Source organism: Nyctereutes procyonoides, unplaced genomic scaffold (assembly GCF_905146905.1).
Source record: "Nyctereutes procyonoides isolate TBG_1078 unplaced genomic scaffold, NYPRO_anot_genome, whole genome shotgun sequence".
Classification (NCBI taxonomy): Eukaryota; Metazoa; Chordata; class Mammalia; order Carnivora; family Canidae; genus Nyctereutes; species Nyctereutes procyonoides.
This window is the reverse complement of record NW_026575024.1, coordinates 41,086,071-41,112,924: the sequence shown is the minus strand read 5'-3', so window position 1 is coordinate 41,112,924 and position 26,854 is coordinate 41,086,071. Positions and strand designations below refer to the sequence as shown.

General features: G+C 35.3%; 1 protein-coding gene across 1 annotated transcript in view; it reads right to left on the bottom strand.

Moving 5' to 3' along the window:
* The window catches only part of MACROD2 (mono-ADP ribosylhydrolase 2), a 1,896,077-nt gene that overhangs the window by 58,319 nt on the left and 1,810,904 nt on the right, over positions 1-26,854 (bottom strand). Inside the window, exons 14-16 of the mRNA XM_055345329.1 lie at positions 19,607-19,684; positions 6,339-6,413; positions 5,972-6,064 (exon numbers count right to left, since the gene is read on the bottom strand). Of these exons, the coding sequence (XP_055201304.1) occupies positions 5,972-6,064; positions 6,339-6,413; positions 19,607-19,684 (246 nt within the window). The remainder of the gene's footprint in view (positions 1-5,971; positions 6,065-6,338; positions 6,414-19,606; positions 19,685-26,854) is intronic.

Genomic DNA, 26,854 nt, shown 5'->3' with positions numbered 1-26,854 from the left:
TTAGTACCCCTGAATGTTATGTGTGTATGTGTCTATGTGAGGCTACATTCACATTCCTGATTGCATGTGCATTATGGAAATAAATACATCTAACATTTTCTTTTGAATCAGTTTTATATCTTTCTAGTTTCCTCGTTATTTAATGATTTATAGAAAATCTTTTGCATGTATCCACTTTATATTTGTAAGATACTCATGATTTTATCTTTCTGAAAATGACAATTTAACATTATTTACTATCTTGGAGAGGAAGGCAAATATAATGAATATGTCACCCAGTGTTCACAATTTACTCACTATCTTTAGAGGAGACTAATTGTCTGAAATAGTTAAGGACGTATGCAAAATAATATTATGCTTAGATGCAAGTAAAAATCTTTTCATTAGATGTGATAAGAATTAAGGAATTCTTAATTCCTTAATGCCGTGCAGAGAGTTGCAGAACTCTAACGGAGCTGACAGGAATAAAAAGTTCCACACCTGGAGACAGAATTCTACTTAAGGGAGAGGTCTGTTTCATCTTTGCAAATTGATAAGCCACATTGCCATATGCCTCAGGGCCAGACCAGACAACCTAAGCATGCTACAGCAGTCAAATTGGAAATGAAATTGGGGAGTTAGGAAGGGGAGAAAATACAAAAAGACAAAGTGGATCCAGAAACAAAGCTGGCTGCTAGAGATTTATTAGAAGAGACGGCCTCTGAAAATTCCCCAGGTAGGATAAGGATGGACTAATATTGAAAAGTTTTGATCCTATACATATCCTTAAGTTTCTTCCCCCACTTACATGTAAAATGGAGGTTTGGGGTAAATTCTTCTAAATCTTAAAAGATAAGCTGATCCCAGCAAGCTAGAAGATTTGGCCAATAATATTATAATGTTATTATTCAAGAAGCATGATATATACTTTCTTACTGAGCCAATGCTGAATCTAAATTTACGCACATGCATGCAGATATACAGTGTGGAAGCCAAAATTACTATTGCAGACATGAATATACTATTCCTTCTTCTGTGTTTTTTAACTTTAAAATTATAGGTCAGGTACATTTTTATTTGAAGGAGAAACACACAGAGGATTAGCAGTCCAAAAACGAATTTTAAAAAGTCATATGTCAATGTAAATATAAAGATTGTATCTTTACTTGTCATACAGTGAAATTTCAATGAGCTGATTCTATATATATATATATATTGCCTACATACAGATATGCAGAAAACTGAAGTAATTTAGCTTAAAAGGTCATAATTTTTATGTTCAGTATATTTAACCAATACAAGGAATTTCATTAAACACTTAAAAATATTCATAAAACCTTAACATAGACCAGCATTATGCATTTATCTTATATTCTAAAGTAAATTTTTGGTTGACAAATTCCAACTACAAAATACTGATTAGGACAGAAGACCAATAACAGAAGAAACTACCTAAACATGAAATGGCCCTACCCAAACTAAACTGTAGTGCTATTAATGTGAAAAGCACAGCATTATGAAAGTCTACTTCATTTGAAAAGATGAGATAAAAAGACTTTCTGAAAATATAGACTTCCAGGAAGTTAATTACCCAAGATGCAAGTTCATGTAATATTTTGTTTGAATCAAAAGCATGCCCGAACTATGATTTTCTAGAGCAAAAATCACAGGTTGGAGGAGGAAAAGCTGAATGCCATGGCTGCTGTGTGTTGCTACATTGCTGGCATCTAGGCTGCTTTTCAAGGAGAGAGGAAAGGCTCTGTCAGCGATGTTAGAATCCCATAAATGGTGGAAAACACCAAGGGCTGTGCAATGGTGGCTTTGTAAACAAAATGAATCCCTATTGGATTTGATTGGTAGAAGCAGAAGAAAAAGTGATTCACTAACTATGTGTTCCCCAAAAGATGAAACAGTAGCCAGAGGAGCTGCAAGAAAGGATGTTTCCCACATAGATAAGAATGATGGTGATGGAAAGCCAGCCTGGTTCTGAGTACAATTTGGGTGTAAACCAAATTTGAGCTGAAAAGCATTTTTTTTCAGCCATATTGAAAGTATCTTCGGGGAATAATTGGCTGTCCAATAACTGGTTAAGTCACAAAATAAAATATGGTTGACTTAACTGATGTTTTTGTCTGGTCTAGGGCACTTCTGCATTTTTATCAATAAAATGAAATAAGTGAAACTGAGTAAGACCTCTGAATTGGGCTTTCTCAGCGCATTGATGACCATTGGCCCCCATGTCACCTCCCCTTGTTTTATTAAGAGTGCGGTTCTCTGGCCTTCTGTGAAAATTTGTAAAACTGCATTATTGAGTTCACAGTCCGCATTGTACAATCCCAGAGACTGGGATTCATAGAAGGTAAAGAACTGCCTGGAGCCACAGAGCCAGAGCCAGAAACCATGCTTGTCAGAGGCCAAAAAAAAAAACTAGCCTACCAACATGATAACTTATAATTTGTGACCTTTAGTTCACCTTCTACTTGTATGCCCCATCTACATCCATCTTTTCCCAAGAAAGTCTTAGGCCAGAACATAGGTCTTAAGTTTCTAGTAACATTTCAATCACAGATAAATAAAGAATTACTACTTTATGTTATACTGATCAATGGTACAAGGAAAATAATTGGGATGTATGCCTTCTATGGAACATGTGAAGAAAAATTCCAATATATTCCTAATAAATCATACATGCAAATTATTTGATTATAATAATGACATGATTTTAATATGGTTAAGATTTTATGTAAAATATTTCTAAATTCAACTAGAAATAAAAATCTTCAGAAAAATGTTTTAACTGGCTTTTTATTGTATGCTAAAAACATGAGATCCTGTTTAGAGGAGATCTCCTATAACATTACTTTCCTATTAGGTTATCAGCCTAAATGGTGCTATTTTACTGGATTTCATATGTGCTACAGATCCTGCTGCGAAAGCATAAAACTGGACTCATTTAGAAGGAGGCAATGTGGCTCTATGAGAAAAACTGCCATATGTGAAACCTCACTTTATGCCTGTTGAAATTTTTGTATTTCAGATCTCCCAGGGATATGTCCATTGTGCTATTGTATAATTTTATCAGCATGAACTTCTGCTGAATATTTTCTCTTCTTTTCAAAACCCATATTTTGGTAGAGCTAACTTAAAAACTTAATGTTGCAACATCTGTGCTCATACACCTGGGAGCCATAGAAGATGTATCCTGAAGATTATCTACATTTTCTAATCTTATAGAATGCTACAAAATGAGAAAAAAAGGTTATACATTTTTTCCTGGTCTGAAATTTTTTTTGAAAGCAACCACTTTCTGTCTCCTTGGATTCTAAAATAACACAACCAATATTTCTAAAGCTATAAAGATATCCTGACAAATATAATAGAATATTCATTTATTTCTGTTTTCAGATAAGAGTAATTTCTAAGACATCTTAAAACTTTCCATTAAGAGATACTGAATATACACAAAACCTGGAGCTTTATTCTCAAATGTTTTCCAACAAGATTCTAATAACTCTATGAGTCTAGAGAAAGCGAAAAAAAATTATTCTCATTTGATTTATTTAGTATGTTTACCCCATGGATCTGCCAATAGATCAATGGCATCTTCTTTTAAAAATAGGAATTATGGTTGGATCAGCACTTCCCAAATAGAAGATTGACATCTTGACACAGAAAAAGGAGTTTCTGAATAGAGAGAAATGCCTCCCACCTCACCTTTCATTAATTGTTCTATCTTTATAGAAAAGAATATACATACCAAAACTGGCTGCAGGAGACAGTGCTGAAAAGGGAAAGTGCAGAACAATGTTTTTCGCTGAAGGAAAGGGAGAATGTAAAGTTTTTATGAATTCAAAATAGTTAGGAAGGACCACAAAGGGACTTAAGAAACTCCACACGTGGACTCTCTCGACTGTCATAATTTATCAAAGCATGAGAAATACTAAACACCAAGTGCTTTCTATGTGCAGGTATTGTGATTTCTGTACATGTGCCAACTTATTAAAGTTTCTCCACAATGGTAGGTGGCAGGTAATTTTGTCTTTGCCATCTTACAGAGGAGGGAACTGAGGCACTGCAAGTTTGAATAACTTGCCCAAGGCCACCCAGCTTGTCAAGGTGGGGCAGAGCTACTCCACAGAGTCCTGGATCTACATTACCCCACTTTCCTTCCCTGACTTTCCTTTATGTGTAGCAGGCTCGCTATTAACTCTTACTTTGAAGCAAGGAGCAAGATGACAAGGGGAGTATTTTTAAGTTATTTCAAATGTAAACACAAACAGGTGAGGCAGGGCCAAGGTTAATGTCTCCCAGAAAGAAGAGTAGGGAAAACTGTTAATTTGAGGCCACAGGCGGGTTATTACTCTCCTGTAGTGAAAAGTCACATTTCAAAAAAGGCAATCCAACTTCAAAGTCACTATCAGCAAGTAGCAGATTTTGGCCTTCACTTCTTTCTCATGTGCCATTCCCCCTGTGCGATAGAGGATGAGCATCCCTGCAAGGGAGAGGCAAGCGGATATTTAATTCTCCAGTAATTAGAGGAGGCTAGATGCTGGAGAAGCTCTGGAAGAAGGGACGCGTGTCGGCGAGTGCTGAAAGCTAGTTTTTCCCTCGCAGGTCAAGTTAAAAAGAAGAAAATGTACCAGTTATTTGATGTTCCTCTCTGGCATGTCTTGAGGCACAATACACAAAGTAAATAATTTCCACTATAGAGAAATTAAACAGGCAGGCAAGACATTGTGTGTTTTACATTAGAGAAGTACAACTGAAGAGCGCAGTGACATGTATCGGTGTCTGAAGGAAGGGTCCTAGAAAATCTCTGTTACGTCATCAGACAGGAAATATATCCTATATGCCATTTACTTGACCTGCCAGGAACATGGTGCCATGAACCTGAACTAGGATTTACAATAGAGAAAAAGCTATTAGAAGCAAAGAGATAGAAGATATTGTGCTCTCAATGCAGTGGAAATTTAAAACAAGGATGTTGAAATCACTAACAGGGCTTAGTAATTAAACTGTGTCAATGCCCCTGCCAAGAAGAGTTCATAATTTGGAAGCTGTAGTTACTATTGACCTGATTTTACTATTGAGATCATGTCTACCTTTTAATTTGGAACCAAAATTGATCACTGTGTTCTATAAACAAGGCCTGTCAAGTTGTTACTTTGCAAATGCTTTGCAAACACATATTTATTTAAGAGCAGCATGATTGATGATGGGTATACCAGACAAATCATTTCATTTTTTATTTCATATTTGAGATTCTTTTAAGAGATTGCTTTATAATTTAAAATGGAGTTCATCAAGTTCTTCAATAAATATAAAATTTCTTTGATAATAGTTTTTTAAAATAGATATTTTAAAAAGATGCCTGTCTTTACTCCAATATATTGATTTGATGGCCCAAATACTGCTTTAAAATTTACAAAGTGTTCATTCCTCCTGTGTCTTCAGAAATCATTATAATGCTCACTTACTTTTTTAAGAGTAGTCAATATTACTGCAACCCAGTATTAGTGGACAAAATTTGCAATTTAGAAGGTTCATATAATGTGTATATTTGAGATAAATTGTTTCCTTAATCACTACCATATGAAAGACGACAGAAGGAAATCAATACAGAAAGGTTTATCTTTGTGTTTCAAAGCCATCTCACACTTTCTAAGACTCTCATCCATCTAGTCCATAATTTCAATTTCTTATAGGCTTTCTCAATACTGTGATTTTTGTATTCATGATTTTTAAATTAAATTGAAACGAATAATAAAAAACATCTTCAAACTTCTTGAAAGGACAAAAAAACCTGTTAATGTATCTTCTTTTGCTACTTCTAGATTTTATTCTACTCTCACTAGTAGGATCAGGATGAAAGAACTGCTCATTTTCCCCCTTTACAGATCACTATTGCCAGATGATAACTGATGGTTGCATTCTAGGCAGAAATCCAAAGAAACTCTTTATTCTTGATGGGTTAATTTAAGAGCAATGCTACCTTTTTCACCTTCTTTGTCTTCTTGGTCATCTGTTAGCGGGATCACTTCTGGTTGCTCCACAGTCGTGGCATCTTCTTGGTTTGGCGAAAGCTCTAAATAGAATGGGACAGAAGGATACTCAGGGATATTTTAATTGGAATCATTGAGAAAATACAGTGACTAAAGCAGAGAAAGTTAATGTGTTTTTTTTTTTAATTTTTCCCCTTCCAGTTTTAAGAAGCACATAAAGCAGAATACTATTGCCATTATCTGGTAATCATTGCCTAAAACATACACGCACACCACTCACAAACAGCAGGACAGACAGAAGTCATGGTTCACAGTTTCATCTCATTCTCTGATAACAATGCATTCTGGTTTCAATACCTTCTGTTTCCATATATGAGCTCTGGGAGTCGGCCTCAATTTTTATTTCATTCTTTGTTGAATCATGCTCTTGTCCTGTCAAGAACAGCAATTGAAAAAAAAGAGAAATGAGACATGCATGACTGTAGATTTATCCCTAGTTTGAAAAAGCAAAACATTCAGAAACGGTGTTTTGATCATGCATGGAGGGGCAGAGAGCAGTTTCAAACCAAAGTGGACAGTTTTGCCAATCATCAAATTTATGTCAATTATTTTATGAGAAATAGCCAGGTAATTAGGCAAAAAAAAATCTCTTCTTTGAACTGACTGGTATAACTGGTGTTTAGCTTATCAATGCACTGAACACTGATGGGCACAACCTGGAAGTTTTGAAATTTTAAATAATTCCTGGGCTGTATGGCTATTCTACACCTAATTTCTCTTTAAGATATATACATTTCCTGTATTGAGGATTCCTAGAAAATTAAAACACTAGTATTCTCATTGTCCCATTAAAAGATCATGAACAACTTAAGTAATATGAGCACACAGGGGTTGGGTCACCTAACAGCTCAACTATTCTGTTAAGACACCTACTAAATATGGCAAAGGTGAGGAGAGAATTCAGTCAACGCTTGATTACTCCAAGGCTGATTAATAATGTTTTTTTTTCCCCACACCCTCTGGCTTCTCCCCCTCCCCTGTACAGTTTCGAATATTTAAGTGCTCATTAAGAGAAGAAATTGAAATCTGTCCATTTGCCTCATTTTAATGAAAGGTTTTATACTGAGAATATATTTTTTATGCTGAGAATATTGAACTGTTGAATTAGAAAAATCCATAGCTTAGAGTTGGTTATAGGCCTGAAGAGGATATAGAGGGGGTTGGGCTCTGTTGGGCACATTCCTGTGATAGACTGCATTATTGTTTCAACTGGTCCCTACTTCTTCCCGTAAGAGGATTCTACTTCCATGTCTGTGACCATGTAACCTGCAAAGGCCGCTATGGGACAAGTGTTTGTTCCCATCTGACTAATACCAGGTCTATTAGGGTGACTTAGTTTACAAAATGGCACAGCAACACACATGATGTGTACTACATTTGAGCAGAAGCTTCAAGATCCATTGCATGTTTTCCTCCAACTTTCTTGATCCTAAGAGAGGATGCTACTTCAATCTACATCCTGGAATGAAACACATGGAGCAGAACCACCCAGAGACACAACACACCTTTGTTGTAAGCCAATGGGACTTTTAGGATTATTTTTTTAGGATTATCCAGCAAAGCTAACTGTGCAACACTTTATTACAGTTTCCTCTTTAATGCAACTATTCTTAAGCTGCTCACTAAATGGCTTCCCTTTGGTTCATTCTCTGCTAGCATGACCCCAAAAAGAAATTTTTTTGACATCGTTCCTTTCAAGCTCAATTTTAATCAAAAGGATCTGATAAAATAATTACAACAGAGGTATATTTATCTGTCTGATCATTGAAGCTAAATATCTCAGGCTGTCTTTGATGACCGTCATCACTCCTAAAAGTCAATACAATGCCAAGTCTTGACGCTTCTGCAAAATGTTTCTCTTTTCCCACTTTCCATTTCCTCTTCCCCTTTCCTCATTCAGGGATACATTCTTTCTCTTGGATCTGTTACTGTCTTCTCCTATAGTCTATCCAGTGAATTGCTAGCAGAAATGCCTTTTAAAACACGGATTTGATCAAGATGATCCCCTGCTGATAAACTCCATTCACTTCCATTCTTCTCTCAAAAATATAGGAGTTCAAGCCTCATCTCAGACCTAGAGTCAGATTATGCATTTTAACAATATTTCTAGGTGATCTGTATATGCATTAAAGCTTGAGAAGTGCTGGCATACAGCATATATGTGTATCTGCAAATTATTTATCCTATTAAAAATGCCAGACTTGGCCTAGACATTTCACATACATTATCTCTAATTACCACATTAGCTCTGAAAGTAAGTATTGTGATCCCCATCTGCTTTCAAAATTTCCAACTGGGTTTATCTGACTACAGATTCTTTCTTCCTCTTTGTTTTGCCTGGGAATGTCTTTATTTGTTTTTTAATTTTTAAGCTGAAGTATATCTTGCTTATATAAAACATACAAGTTGTAAGTACATAGCTTGATGACTTTTCACATACGTATACAAGTATCTCCCTGTGTGATCACCACCCAGAACAAGAACACTTCTAGCACAAGTGGTGCTCTGTTGGAACCAATGGATACCCCACTACAGACAAAAGGTAATAGTTTTGCGTGTTTTTTTTTTGAAATAGAACTTACACTATATGCTTTCTTGTAGCTTGCTTTTTCACATGTTCTCTGTGAGATTAATTCCAGTTGTTGTGTATACCAATTGTCAATTCTTTTTCACTGATGTATACTATTCCACTATCCAAATATATTATGTCCTATGGATGTTGCATTGTTTTCTGTTTGCAGCCATTATGAAGAACACCTTTAAAAACATTCTTGTGCATGTCTAGATATATGTATTCATACCACTTGGGTATAAGCTCAGGAGTGATATTGGTAAGTAATCAGCAATGCATACATTTGGCTTTACTAAATCCTGAAAAACAGCATTCTGAAGAGTTTGTTCCAATTTGCACTCCCACCAGAAATGTATGAGAATTCCATGTGTGCCTTTTACCCTTTAGACAATTTGATGATACTACTAATGACAAAATTCTTTTATATGAAGAAGAAAGCTGTGCAAAATCTTTCACCCATTTTTTTCATCTTTGGGTACTATATAAAATGGTGATACTACACTATGGGTCATTTATTCTACAATGTATTATGTGCTACTAAATGGCAGATATGTCAGGTGCTGGAAATAGGTCTTAAATAAAATAGATACAATACTTGGCCTCAAAATGCATAGTTGCAAGGAAAAAGGCATTAAATGTGCATAAAGTTCTTTCTAGAAAGATGTGAAGCGGAATTCCAAATTTATGAAAAATTCACTTAGCAGATTTTTATTTTTATTATTTATTTACTTATTTATTTTTTAAGATTTTATTTATCCTTTCATGAGAGACAGAGGCAGAGACATATACAGAGGGAGAAGCAGGCTCCCTGCAGGAGCCCAATGTGGGACTCTATCCCCAGACCCCAGGATCACATCCTGAGACAAAGGCAGATGCTCAACCACTGAGCCACCCAGACATCTCAGCAGACTTTTTGATCACGGGAAACTGAGAGAGATAGCCAATATATTGGACAACAACATCAACACTGAGGCACTCTCAAATAGACTAAATGAAATAAGATGGAATTTGACAAGGATAAGTGCTAAATTTTAAAACCAAGTTTATAAATCCAACTTCAAGGAGTGAGATGGGAGGAAATAAATCCTATTTCCAATAAAACTAGAGCCGCAGATTTTGCATTCCAAGTTTACCCTAGATAAATACTGGACAGATACCAGTATGGCTGGATGGAAAGAAGGATTGTAGCACATGGAAAGTGAAGGGGATTTTTTCCACTTATTTCCTGGCAAACATCTTGCCTGGTTAGCTATTCCTAGCTATCCTAATGAACAGGGGACTTAAAACTGAAACATAATAAAAGAGGGGAATTATAGTAAGGGAAAAATACTTTTGTAAAAGATATATTCAACGGGATGAGCACTGGGTGTTATTCTGTACGTTGGCAAATTGAATACCAATACAAAATAAATTTATTATTAAAAAAGATATATTCAGAAAAACAAAAGCAGTGTTTTTGTGTTTGCAACGAACTCTGAGAACTGATGAATAAGGAAATGAAAAGATGGATTGATTGAAGAGGAAACTGAGACAATCTACAAGCCTAAAAACACAATAACAGCATGAACATGGACAATGGATGTCATAAGAGAGAATGAATGCTATTCATAAATTAATGAATGCTGTTCATAAATTAATGTTTCAGAAATCAAAGTTTTGAATTAAAATTCAGTAAGAAAGCAAAAGTCAGGGAGAAAAATGACACATGAAAAGATGATATATACAGAGGACAGAAAATAGCAATAGAATTTCTAATTAATGGATTAGAGGAAGTCTAAGCAACTATTTTTTTATGTGATAGCAACCATTAAAAATATATTATGAGATTTTCAAGGACTGTAGAACATAGAATATGATTTCATTTTTTGAAACTATGGACTCATCACATATGCCTTTATATGTATTTAGATTAGTGGGGACAAAAACTGGAAGGCTTTATCTCCTATTTAACACTGATTATCTTTGGATGGTAGGTGGGATTTTAATTTACAGAATTTTTATTTTGCTAACCTGCATTTCATATTTTACAACAAATGCATATTATCTAATTTAATAATTATAATGAAACAATGTAGAAAACAAAAATGCTTTCAGTGATATCATAGAAGAAAAAACTGTAACTAAAAGGTGTTTGTGGTTAGCTAAATCCAGTTACTTTGGCTTGATATCTATTGTACTTGAACTCTAAAAAACATGGGAAATTCAGCTGTTGAGTAGCTCTTTATTCTTGCATATTATTCTTCTTCTCCTTTTTTTTTTTTTTTTTTTTGTCTTTTGGCCAAATCACCTACCTTTCTTCTATGTCGCAACCTACTCACCATTTTCTAAACACCTTATGTTATTTCTTGCCCTTGTGTCCACTTAACGTGTATTCTCACTGGTTGAAATATCCCCATTTCCCCTCTTTCTATCTGATAAAATTCTCTTCAACTTTCAAAACTAAGTCATCAACTTATCTTTCTTTGTGACGTCCTCCAAATCACTAGTCAGAATCAATCATTTTTATGTTTTTGCTTATTGAATTCCTTTGCTCATTTATCTGTTTATTATTCTCCTTACCACATTGTAATGTAGTGGTATCTCTTGGTCTCTCTTACTGGGCTATGAACATTATGAAACTGTGCTTTATTGATATTTCCCCTCCCAGCACCTACTAATGAGTGATCAATAAATGTTTAATTAACTGGCTGTCCATTACAGCACGCATCAATGTCTGCAAATAGTAATTAGGGATTGTAACTTATTTTCTATTGCATCCTTTAGCAACAAGGTAAGTGCCTTTGGCTGCATATCCATATACTATATTTATTACAAAGAACCCTGAAGGAAGAACTTAAGTTTTAGGCAAATCACAACCTCTTTGGGCTTCAGGTTCATTATCTATTTACTTTTAAGGATGCAAAACTGGATAATAACTTAGATTCCCTCTATCTATGGAATGATATGAGGCTCTGTCTCCTTGTGACGTTTTTAGTTACCACCAATGTTTGTTTATTGGGTGGATGATTTTGAGAGAGGACGTTCACTGTTTGAGTGAGCCTCATTCCCTATCACTGTGGTGATAGGGAACCGACCCCACACCTACTCTTGGGTCACTGCGGGGAACTTTGACTCATCATTTGCAATTTGGCTTTGTCGTATAATGAAGGCAAAGAGTAGAGCATTCAGAGAATAGAAGCAGCCACTCTGTTCCTGTGTGTCCCCACTCCCAGCGCCCCACTTGATAAATCTTCACAGGAATTCAATCAGGGATAGGAAGACAGCGATTCTACAGGGCCTGCGGCACCTGCTGTTGGGGGGACTGCTGGTGGTGGTGGCAGCCTAAGGCTCTTGATGAATACTAGGGATTTTTCTCTTTGACTAGTAAAGGCTGGCATTTCACTTTGAGGATAAGAGGCCATTGCAAAGATCTTTTGGAGTATTTCTCTCTTCTGCCTTTTCACTTGTCCCCACTCTTGATCTTTTCACCTGTGTACTTTACATATTTTAGCAATCTTTTCTTGAAATAGAAATACATGTATTTTCTTCTTTCTAATTTTTCTGAAATAAAGTCAATAAAAAACAGGGAGAGAAGTGAAGTGCACAGCTTCGAAATACAAGAATAATCATATTTTCTCATTCCTGAGGCAAGCCAGGACTGGGCATATTACACAAAGAGGAGGTACATGTGAGCTCCTTGCCCTGCACCCAGGCCTGCTGTGTGTTAATGATGACTCCAGGGGTCTCCAGTCCTTCTGTCTTTCTCTGCAGTGCACTCAGACATTCCATGTTTCATCTTGCTTCTTGACCCCATGCAGGCAAGCTTTATGTTTGCTTCTCCACATTCAGTCTAGTTGAATTCCACCCACTGTCCTCTGCCCTAATCCCTCCTGGCAGAGGAAACAAAGGAACATAAAGGGTCCCACAGTTTATGTATATATTTTTATATAGTGAACTCAATCATCCATGCTAATGGGAGGGGACTATTAGAACAGATAATCCAAAAATCCATTCACTTTTCTTTAGAAATAGATCACGTGATTATTTCTTGGAGCCCTGGTAATTAAGTTTGGCTCAAGCTAATGCTTTAAATAATTTGCATAAAAATTGGTCTAGGGCCATCAGTCTGGAACTAAACATTTTGAGAGGATAAACCTAACTGCACTCTGTAAATGGACTGGTTCTGAACAATAGTAACAAAAGTATAGTTTTATTGTTCGCAGATTACTATATGCTCAAATCTTCATGAGAACAAAGACTTTGTTTCTTCAATGCTTGTCTTAAAGACAATGGAAATTGCATCCTTTTGTTAAACTTGAAACTTGATTGCTGCTAATATTCAAAATTTTATGTTTATCATGTGTAAAAATAACCCCAGCTTAAGAGCAAAACTTAAACCCAGATTAGTGTGAATTTGATTATCTTCTAGACACCCTTCATTTTTTCCTGGGGCCCAAAAAACTTACTACCTAATGTAAATTATTTCTAAAATTATTTTTTCCTGCAGTTGCAAAAGAATTGTAGTTTCCTTCTAGAAACACTGAAAAGTACATATAATTATTGAGAGCTATGAATAATTTTATAACTATAATTTATAGCTATAATAATTTTATAACTGTCACTGTTAATATTGTAAACTATCTTTCTGTTGTGTGCACATATATATGTAGATATACATCTGCATATGCATATGTGTGTATACAGATGCATGCAGATATACATTTGTACATGCATATATGTGTGTATTCCCATGTATGTAGATATATATCTTGTATGTATACATATATATGGATCTCTATATGTGTTAGTGAGTCTTTGTGTATGTGGCTCAATACACATATACACATGCAGAAATATACACATATATCCTGGGATCAAAATGAATTTACACTCTGATTCTTGCTTTTTTAGCTCATAATTTTACAAGAATCTTACACTGTTATTAAAATTTCTTCAGAGGGATGCCTGAGTGGCTCAGTGATTGAGCATCTGCCTTTGGCTCAGGACATGATCCCAGGGTCTGGGGATGGTTTCCTGCATTGGGCTCCGTATGAAGCTTGCCTCTCCCTCTGTCTATGCCTATGTCTCTGCCTCTCTCTCTGTGTCTCTCATGAGTAAATAAATAACATCTTAAAAAAATAATAAAATAAAATTTCTGAAGTAATTTTATTGGCTCAATGGTTTGGTGCCTGCCTTCAGCCCAGGGCATGATCCTGGAGACCCGGGATCGAGTCCTGCATCAGGCTTCCTGCATGGAGCCTGCTTCTTCTTCTGCTTGTGTCTCCGCCTCTCTCTCTCTTTCTCTCTCTGTGCCTCTCATGAATAAATAAAATAGGAATCTTAAAAAAAATGCAGTATATTCCATAGTATGTACAAAATTTTTGACATTTCCTTCTTTTCTTACCATTAAACATAGTATTGTGATGAAGATTTTTGTAAATACACATCTCCCTAGTCTTGGTGGGTGTTACTTTAAGACAAAGTCCTAAAGCATAATTCTAGGCTAATAGTATGAACACTTTACTTTTTATTAGATTTTGTCAAAATTGCTGATGTGGTTATGTCTTTCATTCTTCCACCAATAGTGTGTGAGCCTGATTGGATACCTTACTCCCACTGATTCTCCTACATAAACTTGTTTGATTAAAACTGAAATCATGTTTTATTTGCATTTCTTTAAGAAATAAAGAGATACGCCATCTCTTCATTTTGTGATTGTATTTCTTCTTCTGTAAATTATAATGGAGTCCTTCACCCATTTTCCTTTTGTTTTTTTTTTTCTTTTTATTGATTTATAAGATTTTTTTTTACTTTAAGAAAATTGATTCTTTGTCATTTAGGCTGAGAGTACTTTTCCTAGTAGTTTTTCTTTAGAATTTGATTATAATCTTTATCATGTCAAAATGCATATATTCAGATTTAGCCATTTCTCTTTCTTATGACATATATTGATGCATGCACACACATTGCAGATATATATATATGTGTGTGTGTGTGTGTGAATGCCTTTTTATAACATATGTATACAATCATGTGTGCATTTTTGTTTACAGTTCAAAAAGCAGTTCTTATTTCAAAATTTTTTAAAAGTCACACTTTTGTTTTTTTAGTCTGGTAATTTTAGTTTCATTTTTACATTTCATCTTTGCTCTTCCTGTAATTTAGGTTAGTATAAGGAATGAGATTGGGATTCAGGTTATTCTTCCAAATGGCCAAGCAGTTGTCTTAATGCCATTTATGGAGTCATCTGTCTTTGAAATGTCAGCCTGAAGATGTGCTAAAAACCCAGATCTACTTTAGTCCATTTCTAAAGTCTTTATTCCATTTCATGGATTGACTTGTTTCCCTATTCCTACAGTAGGACTATAGTGTTAATCACATTTTTCAAAGACACTTTATTTTTGTAGTCTATTTATTCTGTCATTGACTGAAAATATATCTGTGAATTCCCCATTGCATTTCCAGTTGGATTTTATTCTTACTGTATCATCTGCCATATAAAGACCCATCATTATTATATTAAATCAGGGAATTAAATTTTTACTGATATAAAAATGACCAAATCTTTCTTGCTCCAGACTCTGTTTGTTTTTTTAAGAATTTATTTATTTATTCATGAAAGACACACAGAGAGAGGCAGAGACACAGGCAGGGGGAGAAGCAGGCTCCCTGTGGAGAGCCCAATGAGGAACTGGATCCCAGGACCTGGGGTCCCAACCTGAGCCAAAGGCAGATGCTCAACCACTGAGCCACCCAGATGCCCCTCTTGCTTAAGACTTTTTGCTGGAATTCTAACTGGATAGATTCTAAAGTAGTTTCTCATGCTTTCTTTTAATGTTCATTTCCCAAATATACCTTTCCTGAATTTATATTTTTTAAACCTTTACTATTTTTTAAAATTAATTCAACCCAACTGGTTTTTACACTTAATAAATTAACCTAATTACCTTTCTTTCATAACTACTTGCCTGTGTTTCTGTTGTCTTATTTGATATATTGTGCTTTTGTTACACTGCTACTTACTTTTTAAAATTATTTCCATTATTGAAAATACTCATTTTTGGTATGAAACATACCAGGAAATTGAGAGAGTATCTTCCCTTAATTCTATTGTGATTTAATTCTATTTGTGATTATCATTAAATTTTTCAAAGGTATTCTTAACCCTAACTTATATTGTCAGAATCTGTAGCAGAACACGATTTTTACTTTTTGACTACCTTTATGGAAATCAGCTTTTGTGCAACCCTCCCTACTCCCCACCATAATCCTGATTTATAAATTCTGGCATTGATACTTCTTTCCTTTTTCTCTCCCTCCTTTCTTCCTTCTTCTTTTAACTAATCTTTAAAAATGTAACAAAATATAGGAAAGTGAACGAACAATATTGAGAGTTCAGTTAAACAACCAAAAGCAAATAGAGAAACTATACTTTCTTATAGTTATAGAAACTATGTATCCATCCAGTCCAGAGGACTGGACCATGGGCCAATCAGAACCTCCTCCTTAATCACCAAAATTTAATCAGCACCTTAACTCAGAGTAATCACTACCTAGATTCCCTTTATTATTTTTCCACTCAAGTATGCCTTTCTAAATAGCATCACTATCTTTTCCTGCTTTTTCAATTTGATATGAGATATTGTACAATATATATGCTTCTGTACCTTCTTTGATTTAACATTATGCTTGTAAGAGTCATTCATGTTTTAGCCTGTAATTTTAGTTGTAGTTCCAATGAGACTTCTTCCTCTTTATATCTATTTCCCTGTACCTGTTTTTTTCCTCTGTTTTTGAAATTTTTCTGTTTATCACTGATGTTGAACAAGATGATGATGATGTACTTAGTTATAATTTATGTTTCTTGTGCTCCGAGGTCATAGAACTTCATAGAACTGGATATGTGGATTCACAGTTTTCACCGAAGTTTTGGAAAATTTCAATCATTTTTACTTCAAATATTTTTTGTCTTCCTTTTCCATGCTTTGCCTTCAGATATTTCGATTTATGTATATTGGGCTTGCAATTACCTTTATAGTTCTTTCATAGCTCACTGATTATATTTTTCTTGTTTTCAATCACTTATTCTCTTTGTGTTTCAATTTGGATGGTTTCTATTGCTACTTCTTCAAATTCACCACTCTTTTCTTCTTCAGTGACTAATCTGCCATTATTCTCATCAGGTGTAATTTTCATCTCAGACATTTAGTATTTCATCTCTAGAAATTCAATTTGTATCATTTTATACCTTTAATGTCTCTAATTAACATGGACAATATTCCTTTTAGCTTTCAGAAGATATGGAATATGATTATAATAACTTTTAACATGGCCTTTCACATTAATTACACAATCTGTACCATTTCTGAATTGATTTGTATTAATTGATTTCTCTTCTCTTATATGTCATACTTTCCTGCTCCTTGTCAAGAATTGGTATCATCAGTACTCATTTAGACTTATCAAATAATTACCATTTACCTTGCTTTTTTTTCTTTTCCTTCATCTTTTTCCTTCCATCTGGTATCAATACCCTCCTACCTGAAGAACACCAAAATTCTCTGTTGGTGAACTTTTCTTTTTTTGGCCTGAAATTTGCTTGATTAAAGTTATTTTTGAAACACACTTTTTTTTGGCTTAGAATTCTTGGTTGGCTATTATTATGCTATATTGTCTTATTTCTATTGTATCTATTAAAGTCAGATATCAGTCTAATTGTTTAAGGATTTCTTTTTAGATGTCCTGTTTATCTTTGATTTTCAGCAGTTGTACAGTGATGGGCATACTTGTGGATTTATTTTGCTTAGAGTTCAAAGGGTTTTAGGAAGATGTGATCTGATGTCTTTCATCAGTATAGGTCATTTCTCAGCATAATTATCTGAAATATTGCTTCTGCTCAATTACCTCACTCCTTTCTGTCTGGGATTCCAATTGAGTTACCATTTATCCTCTATATTTGTTCCCTTTCTTTAGTGTTTATCATTCCTTTTTTTTCTCTACTACTTTTATTTTGGATATATTCTTCTGACCTAACTTCTAGTGCACAAATTCTCTTTCATCTGTGTGTAATATGCATTTAAACCATGAATCTATTCATTGCATTCTTCATTTCAATTATTGTATCTTTCACTTCTAGACTTTCTTTTCTTTTTCTTTTATGATGCTTTGTTTTGAATTTCCACTTCTCAGCTAATTTTTTCAATGCCATCTTTATCCTCCTATTAACAGCAGGAAAATTATTTTATACTTTATGTTTTAACTGTAATACTTTCAGCCCAAATGGGCCTATTTCTTTTTTAAAAAAGATTTTATTTATTTATTTATTTATTTAGAGTGAGAGTGAGAGAGCACAAGCAGGGGGAATGGCAGAACCCAACCTGGGGTGGATGCTTAATCAATTGAGCCACCCGGGTGCTCTGGGCATGTTTCTCTTGACTTTTTTTTTATGTTACCATGTTTCATTTTTTCTGGATTTTGTGTGTGTGTGTGTGTATGTGCTAGACATGCTGGAAATTGTGGCTAAGAACTCGTTTTTGTAAATGGTTTTACATTGGTTTTTCTCAGGTGCCTATGGGGAATAGTAATCTGGGTTGGTCTTCATTTATTTTGAGGATTGAGATGATTCAAAGATGGGCATCAGTCTTTCAGAAAGTTGGTCTCCTGCTGCTTGATTCTTTCTGCTAGGATACATATCTTTAGGGTTTCAACAAAGAAACCAGGGGGTTTACTGTGGGCCCTTGCCCTTTTCAGCAATAGGACTCTGGATACCTTTTGCAGAATCAGCAAATGACCAAGAAAAAAAAAAAAGTTCTGAACTCACATCTCTGGATATCTATTTTCTCCCAGAACCTAGCCTGACAATTTTTCACTATCCTGTTAGTTCTCTGGTGCCTTTAAACAGACTCCATACCTTTTTGTTTTTGGTGTAGTTTGTCTAGTTATCTTCAGGGAGAGTAATGGTCTAAGTTATTTAGACTTTCATTCCTGAAAGTAGAAGTCTCTCCTTTTTCCTTCTCATTTTAAAGCAACATATACTGTAATTTTCAAAGATAAAAACGTACATTTAATTAAGGTATTCTGATCCTAATTTGGAAGCAATTATTTCAACATTTTCATACATTTAATGAGTCTCTTATCACATACTTCTTTCCAAGTGTGACTTTCTCAGTCTTAACTTTTTCCTTCCTTTCTATATTTATTGGTTTTGCACAGGATTTCTGTTAGTTTACTCACAGGAAGGATACTTGGGTGGCATATTTTCTTAATCTATGAATTCCTGAGAAAATGTTAGTCTTGACTTCATGCATGAGTAGTAACAACTTCACTAAATATAGAAACTGTGTACTTTAGAGCAATGGAAATGTTCATCCATTTCATCTAGTGTTTAGAATTGTGGAAGAAGAAAGGCAAGGCTAATCTGATTTTGGTGATTTTGTTTGTAACCTGATTTTGATTTTCTTATGTGCTTTCAAAGCCTTTCATTATCACTGATGTTCAGAAATTCCATGAGGTTTTGTAGATTTCTGTTCCTATTTGAGTTTTCAGTATCTTTGTCCATAAATAAGTATGTATACTCTTGTGTTTTGGGTGGAGGAACTGGTTTACATTAGGAAAACTTTTTTCTGTTATTTTTCTAAAGATTGTTTTCATTTTTGTTTGTTCTAGCCTCTCTTCTTGGTATTCCATGGATATGTAGATTTAATCACCTAGATGTATTGTCTATATGTGTCACATTTTTCTCATTGTTATCATTTCTTCATTTCTGTAGTTGCAAATCTGATGCCTATAGAGTTTAGGCAGGTAACAATAATAAAGTCAGCCTGGTACAAAAATAGTGAATGATGAGGATAGCGGAGAGCAAATTTCCTTTCTAAACTTGGCAGCTACAAATCACTTGATATTCATAAAAATAAAATATTACCATATTCCATTTTTCCCAGAAAAACTAAAATCTGTTTTTTAAATGTAATATTTCTCAGCAGAAAAAAAATTAAAAAAGGACCTTGCAACTTACCATTAGGATGATCTTGGTCACATCCAGAATGATCTGTTACTTCATTGTCTTCTGTGATATTCTTGTCCTTTGCAGAATCTGCCACAAAAAATAAGCAAAACATCTAGTCAGTATTTTTAACTGGGAAATAGAACAGCTTCCAACACTGTCATGATATATCTATCTTTGGGAGATGGAATTTATTTATTTTTTAAAATACCATTAAAATACTTAGATATTTTCATAGTAAATAAGCTGTTCCTGAAGTTACTGCGTAAGAGGTCTTGTACAAAGTTTACAAAGGTAGGATGATACAAATTTGATTGGGTCATCTTTTTGCAACGAAGAAGAAAATGTAAGCAGGTTTTATGCATTAATGAAAGTCTTTGGAGAATTGTGCAAAAGGATATGAAAAGAAGGCAAAATAGGGGAGATTAAAGGAATATCAATTTTAATGTTCTTAATGCTTCCATTACTGCAATTGTTCATATACAGGAGCCTTGAGTCCTTGAATAAGCCAGATGTAGAGCTTTGATATCCAGTTGTAATTAAGTTCATCTTCCTGAGGCACACTACCAGTAGAACAATAGCAAAGGGGAATGCAAACCTTCTGTTTTGTGCAATTTCATCCTCTCCCTCATATAGCACATTTAAATGTGAAATCAGCATAAGTTCATCTTTTTTTTTTTTTGTTATATGATATACTTGCAGGAAATAACATGGCCAAATAGATTTCAATGACTATGGACTGTTGCAAGACTACGCAGGATTCCTTGTTAGATGTTTGAGGCCTTTCTGTAGACTCTTTAGAAAGCCATCATAAAGGGCATGTGGGTGGGTCAGCAGGAAGACTTAAATTGGGCCTTTTATTCCCTCCAAAAGTATTTATTAAGGGACAACTCTATGTTAGATACTTCTTGAGGCTAGGGAGTCAATACTAATTGACTCTGCCTTCATACAGGTTACAATCTAGGGGATATTTTTTATGCAGCTAAAAGAGTGGTAATCCAAAGATATCTAAAAGTCATGAGCTTATCTACTATGCATATGGCCATGGAGCAAACTGGGCATGGCAGGCTGCCACTTCTGTTACCTAAAAATGGGTCCCTTACTGAGTTCACATTGCTCCATTGAATTGTAACACCCAACAGAGCTGAATCAGAGTCTCAAAGCATACTTTCTTTCCTTTCTCCTTTTACCCCTCTCTTTCCCCACACTAGGAGATAGTTTTAAACAATGCAGTTTGGAATATTATGAGAAAGTCTGTTTCTTGAACCTGCCACAAGCAACATTTGATGGACAAGTGAGAAACCTGGATAGTTAACATATAATTCAAATTTAATAACCAGTGAAGCAAGTATACACCCAAAGTGTATGATTTTAATTAACTGCAAATAATTCCCCCAAGGCAAATGTTTAATTATCTGTGCAGCTTATTTCTTTCTGAGACTGACAATAAGTTTCAAAGTCCAAATTTGGAGGCAAAACTGAGCATAGACAATAATTTTCCAAACTGTTCTCTCACTCTAGTCAAATTGTTTTAAACCAGTTCCCATTAAAACATGCCTTTTTAATTTTTGGCTCTAACATGTGGATTTATTTTATTTTATTTTTTTTTTTGTTAAGTTTTTTTTTTTTTTTAATTTTTTATTTATTTATGATAGTCACAGAGAGAGAGAGAGAGAGGCAGAGACACAGGCAGAGGGAGAAGCAGGCTCCATGCACCGGGAGCCCGATGTGGGATTCGATCCCGGGTCCCCAGGATCGCGCCCTGGGCCAAAGGCAGGCGCCAAACCGCTGCGCCACCCAGGGATCCCTAACATGTGGATTTAAAGAAAAAAATTCTTGAATACTTTTTTCCTACATTAACACTGAGGTGAGCAATGGTTTTAAAAAGGTACTGTATGAATCAGGCTAAATTTTAATTTCAAATATTTTACTTATTTATGAAAAATGGCATCATTTGATAACTAGGCTTGGGCTATACTCATTTCTCTCAACATTAATATTTTAAGATTATCCAAGATTTTGCGTGTAGTTAAAATGTGTTCATTTATACTCAACAATAATTCATTATACTTCATAACTTACATAAACATTATGCTTCATGCATCAAATATTACATAAGAAATGTCTTTTAAAAAGTGATTTACATTGAGTTTATGAGTTTATGGTCTAATGATTCACATAAGATGGGTGAAAGTATTTGAAAAATTAATCTCTGGACTGTCACCAAAATCTGTCTCTTTAGCAAATTAATTGACCCTTCAGTTTCAATTTCCTTGGAGAGTCGTTTTAATATTGCTAAGGTGCCTTCTGCTCTCATGTACTCTAATCTATATATAATACACTTCATTGAATCTAAGACACCATCAATTGTTATTTTCATTATTATTTTGTGTAGGATTAAGAAAAAAATGCTACCAAATGAACTGTACCATACTATTAATTTAAGAAAGTGTCAGTTTTAGAAATAAAATATACAAAAGACTCTGTATCCTAGAAATATTTGAGTATATTCTGTGTGTACACAAATATATGTCTTTATGTGATGGCAAGGATTTCCTATCAACCTGACCCATCACCAAACCCACAAGTTACTTTTGTTTTGTATCTGAAATGGTTCTGCCTCTACATACAGCAATAAAGCAAGATAAAAGCTATAAGCTCATGATGGCATCCACACATGACTATGTGGCTCTGAGCTTGTTTCCACTGAAGTTTCTCTTTTCAAAGGGCTCTTTGAATTCCTAGTCACATGAACTTTGAGAAGACTGGATATGGTCCTGAATGTTTTAAATCATAGATCCTATTATGTTATACTTAGTTGTGGGTTTGAAATGACAGCAGAGCTTTTCTGACTAGGAGGTGATGAAAGTTGCACTGTATATGAATATAAAATCATTTTTCATCATAAGAAAGAAACATATTGAGTGTATATGGTCACTAAAAGAGCTTGTTATTTCTATGTAAGTTCTATAAACTATCATGAAAAATGTATTTGTATACACTAAATCCTTGCAGCACCTTCGATTCATATTTTATTTAATTCTAAAAATTATCATTTGGTAATGTTCAGAAAAGGGAAAGGAGTTATCACCTAATTCTGAGATTTAGTCAATGTTATTTTAATAGCAGAGAACTGGAATTAAATGTATATGTAGATTGTGACTTTCAAAATCTTTAAGGTCAATGTTCTTTTTTTTTTTTTTAAGTTTTTTATTTATTCATTGAGAGACACAGAGAGAGAGGCAGAGACAAAAGCAGAGGGAGAAGCAAGCTCCATGCAGGGAGCCTGATGCAGGACTCGATCCTTGGTCTCCAGGATTCCCGTCCTGGGCTGAAGGCAGAGCTAAACTGCTGAGCCACCAGGGTTGCCCTAAGGTCAATGTTCTATTAGAAAAAAATTTCAAATGCAAATATTAAGTTGAATATTTGAACCAAAGTTTTAAAGATGGATCTTTTAAGATTAACAATAATAAATACTTCCAGAAATTAAAAAATCATCTCATTTTGAAAGTTGAAAAGGTTTAAAAGAATAGTTAAAATAGATTGAAATTTTAAAAATATAAAACAGAAATTCTAAAAAGCAGCTCATTTTTAATGTAGTCAATTACACATGCCTATACAGAATAGTACATGTATATATTGAAGATGTGATGATGAATGATGAAACTTGCATTTTTAATAAACATCTAAGCAATAAATCAAAATAGATGCTATTTCTGTCAAAAATGCACCTTAAAACAAAAATTCTTAATCTTAATTAAGAACTTAGTTCTTAACCTCTGAATATACTCTAAAGGTATGAATCAGTCTGTAAAACATGCACACATATTGTTGCATTCACTTTTCTCGAAGGCGAAAGCTCTTGTCATATTCTCATAGGGACCCATGACCCCAACAAGATTAAAAATAGCTACAGAAATTTATACCCTACTGCCTGTGACACTGCCATTTTACAAAGGGTTTTTAGGATTACAATTGAGAATCAGCTACAGAGTTTGGTGCCCACTCCATAAATTCATCAAGGATGGCACTTCTTGAATTCTTAAGGTAGATTTGACTTGAGGAAATAGCCCAAACATACACAGATATGTTTAATAAATGAGGAGGACAATCTAGCTGGTAAACAACATTTTGCACCAAAATTTGAAATGACCAAAAATATGAAACTGAATGGATGACTGTCTTTGAAAACCATTTTCAAGTTAGGAGATGTACAAAATCCATCTAGTAATAAAGGTAAGCCCTGACCACTATTTAGAGTTGCAGTAGAAGGTCATTTTGGTGTAAAAGTTCCAAGGGGTCTAAACAAGATAAATGCTATTTGCAAACCCCCAAGCCTGAAACATTTGCTCTGTAGCATGTAAACATTCATCCACAAGTCTCCTACCTTTATACAACAGTTGCACAGAAATCACAATTGCCTGGATTTCCTCTGATTCTTGTAAACTGATTCAATTACACCAAGCAAAATATTTATCCCAGCCTCCTTATTTGAATGGCTGGTTTATTATGTGAAGCAATTAAAATAAAGTAGTTTTTCCTTCACCTGAACAGTGTGTTTATCCAAATAAATTAGTGTCTCCACAGCCGATTATGACCTCATTGAAGCTTTGCAGTGACTATTCCTCTATATAGGTGAAATGTGTCCTGCAGTACATTCCCAGAGTATTCAGATGGCAATGATCTAACCTATGCTAGTTTCAGTGCAGCTGGACATACAAAGCTGATCTATATTTACCTGAAAAGTAACCAGGTCTGCAGGACAGGACATTTCCCTTAGCATTGGGAGGCCAGACTCCCAGACTCAGTTGGTCATTTGTCTTCATTATGCAATCATTAACCCCCATTAAAAGGGGGCCAAGCATTCCCAGAGTTATGGAATGGGGGTACTAACAGTCTCTGAGACGCGACTGGCAAAACTACCATCATGTCCCACCAACTGTTTCTGTTAGAAAACACACACCACATTCCAAACAGTAACTTTGTGTAAATCAGCTTATTCCTACATTGAGGTGTAGGTGTAATTTCTCTGCAGGTGGTTACTGAAAATACAAGCAAAAAGGAGGATCAGTCTTGACAGGTGGATACAGATGGATCTACAATGACAAGCTCCGTAACTCCAGGAAAACCCATTCACCTTACATGATCTTGGTTTCTACACCTAGGAACTGAGGGTATTGAGCCAGATAATCTCTCTAAATGCCTTTCGAGGCCAATCTGCTGATTTGCTCACATTATTTCTTTGTTCCGACAACATCTCTCTATAAACGTTCAGGCTTCCCTCGTTATATGACTACCTGAGTTGGACTATTCTCACTCCAAAATTTTTACTATTAATAAAATAAAGGTTAATGATGGGGAAGTAGTGCCGTGTGACATTGGTGCCACACTGGCCATCGTTAACTCTGTGACTCGACGAAGAATCATCACAATGTCTAATAGAACAGCTGGATATGAAGCCAGACTGGACCGTGATGGAAAAAGAAATGCTTAATTACCTTCTCCATCAAGTTAATTTTTCCCCCTTGGCAATGTAAACAAAGGCAAATCTGCTCTTGTTTCCAGTTGTCTGTGACCTGCTATCCTTGACCTCCATCCTTCCTATTCCTTTCTGATCTTGCCTCCCTCTCTCTTGCTAAGCCTTGCAAGGATGGATTTCTTGCCATCCTTTTTTTTTAAATCTGACTAGACCATAGGCATGAAAAGTAGCTATGGTTCTAGATATAAACTGACTTGGAATTCTATTAAAATATTCATCTACAAATCAGGGAGTGTTTTATTTACACTTTTTAATTCAATCTGATAAGGAAAAGTCTTTGAGAGAACATTCCCTGTAAGAGAAATGATGAAGGCTTTTTGGAGCAGAGTCTCAGCCTGGCCACAACTTCTCAGTTATTTGATTTTGTGGAGAGGTTGAAGCAGTAGACATAGTCTGTCTCTGGGTTCATATGTGCTTCAACTTCTGAGCTCAGGTTCTTTTTAGTCAGATACTTGGGGAGTGTGGCTGAGATGCCAGGACCCAACACTGCTGAGAGCCAGAGTTTTCCTATATTCCTAATGGACTGAGTCAAAACTCACCCATTGGAGCAGTCTTTTCTAGAGTCTTTTTTTTTTCTTAAGGTTTATTTATTTATTCAGAGAGAGAGAGAGAGAGAGAGAGAGAGAGAGAGAGGCAGAGACATAGGCAGAGGGAGAAGCAGGCTCTTTGCAGAAGCCCGATTCGGGACTCAATCCCAGATCCTGGGATCATGACCTGAGGCAAAGGCAGCCGCCCAACTCCTGAGCCACCAGGCATCCCATTTCTCGAGTCTTTTTTCCCCAAGCGATATAAAGGGACATGTTTAGAGACTAAGATAAGCATTTGGACCTTTTATGGAAGTTACTTATTTTATGTGAGCTTCAAAGACCTGAATGATTTCTCCTTAGAACCTATTTGCTCCTCACATCTAGAAAAATCCACAAACCCATCCAAATGAAAATAGATGTGCTTTTTTTTTTCAATTTTTCTTTTTCTTCAACATTCCGCTGTGCTATTGAATACAGTTCTGTAATATAAATGGCTGCAGAGTGGATCCCTTTCTGGATCTACCACAAGCTGTTTTATCATTGCGTCTATTACTGAACATTCAAATTAATACAATTTCCTGCAATTCTAAATAATCCTATGTTGTTGTGATATTGGTGTCCCGATGCTGGGTTCACTCCACTCTTCTTTCCCTTACCTCTTCCCAGCCCACTCCCACCTCTGAGGTCTAGAGAGTTTAGATCTTGCCATAGCTAAGCCTTGTAGTAGACTATGCCCCACCAATATCCCACTGGGCTACTCCTGAGATCACAGCAGTTGGTTCCAGGAGATGGGCTTCTCTCTGAGACTCTGACTAAGGGCATTTTTCCATGGATTAGCCAGAAGTACCCAGCAGCTAATGCCCAACTAAAGGACTCAGGAGATACAACCTGTTTCCTTGCCTCTTTGGGAGACAATTTTGAATATGCTCTATACTTCTTAGAGAAATACAGCCACAGTTCCCCTCATTGATGTATCCTCTTTTGGCTGTCCTCCCCCCACCTTTTCTCACTGTGCTTCCTGGGATCATCTCTCAGATAGACCATTTGCCCCCATATCCTTGTCTGAGAATTTTGCTTTTGGAGATCCCAAACCAAGATAGCCAAGATAGTCACTAACCTGTCTTCTTCTACCCAGTAGCTAAAATGTGAATGTTTACCTTATTCTGATTTATAGCTCTCTTATGCCATGCTACC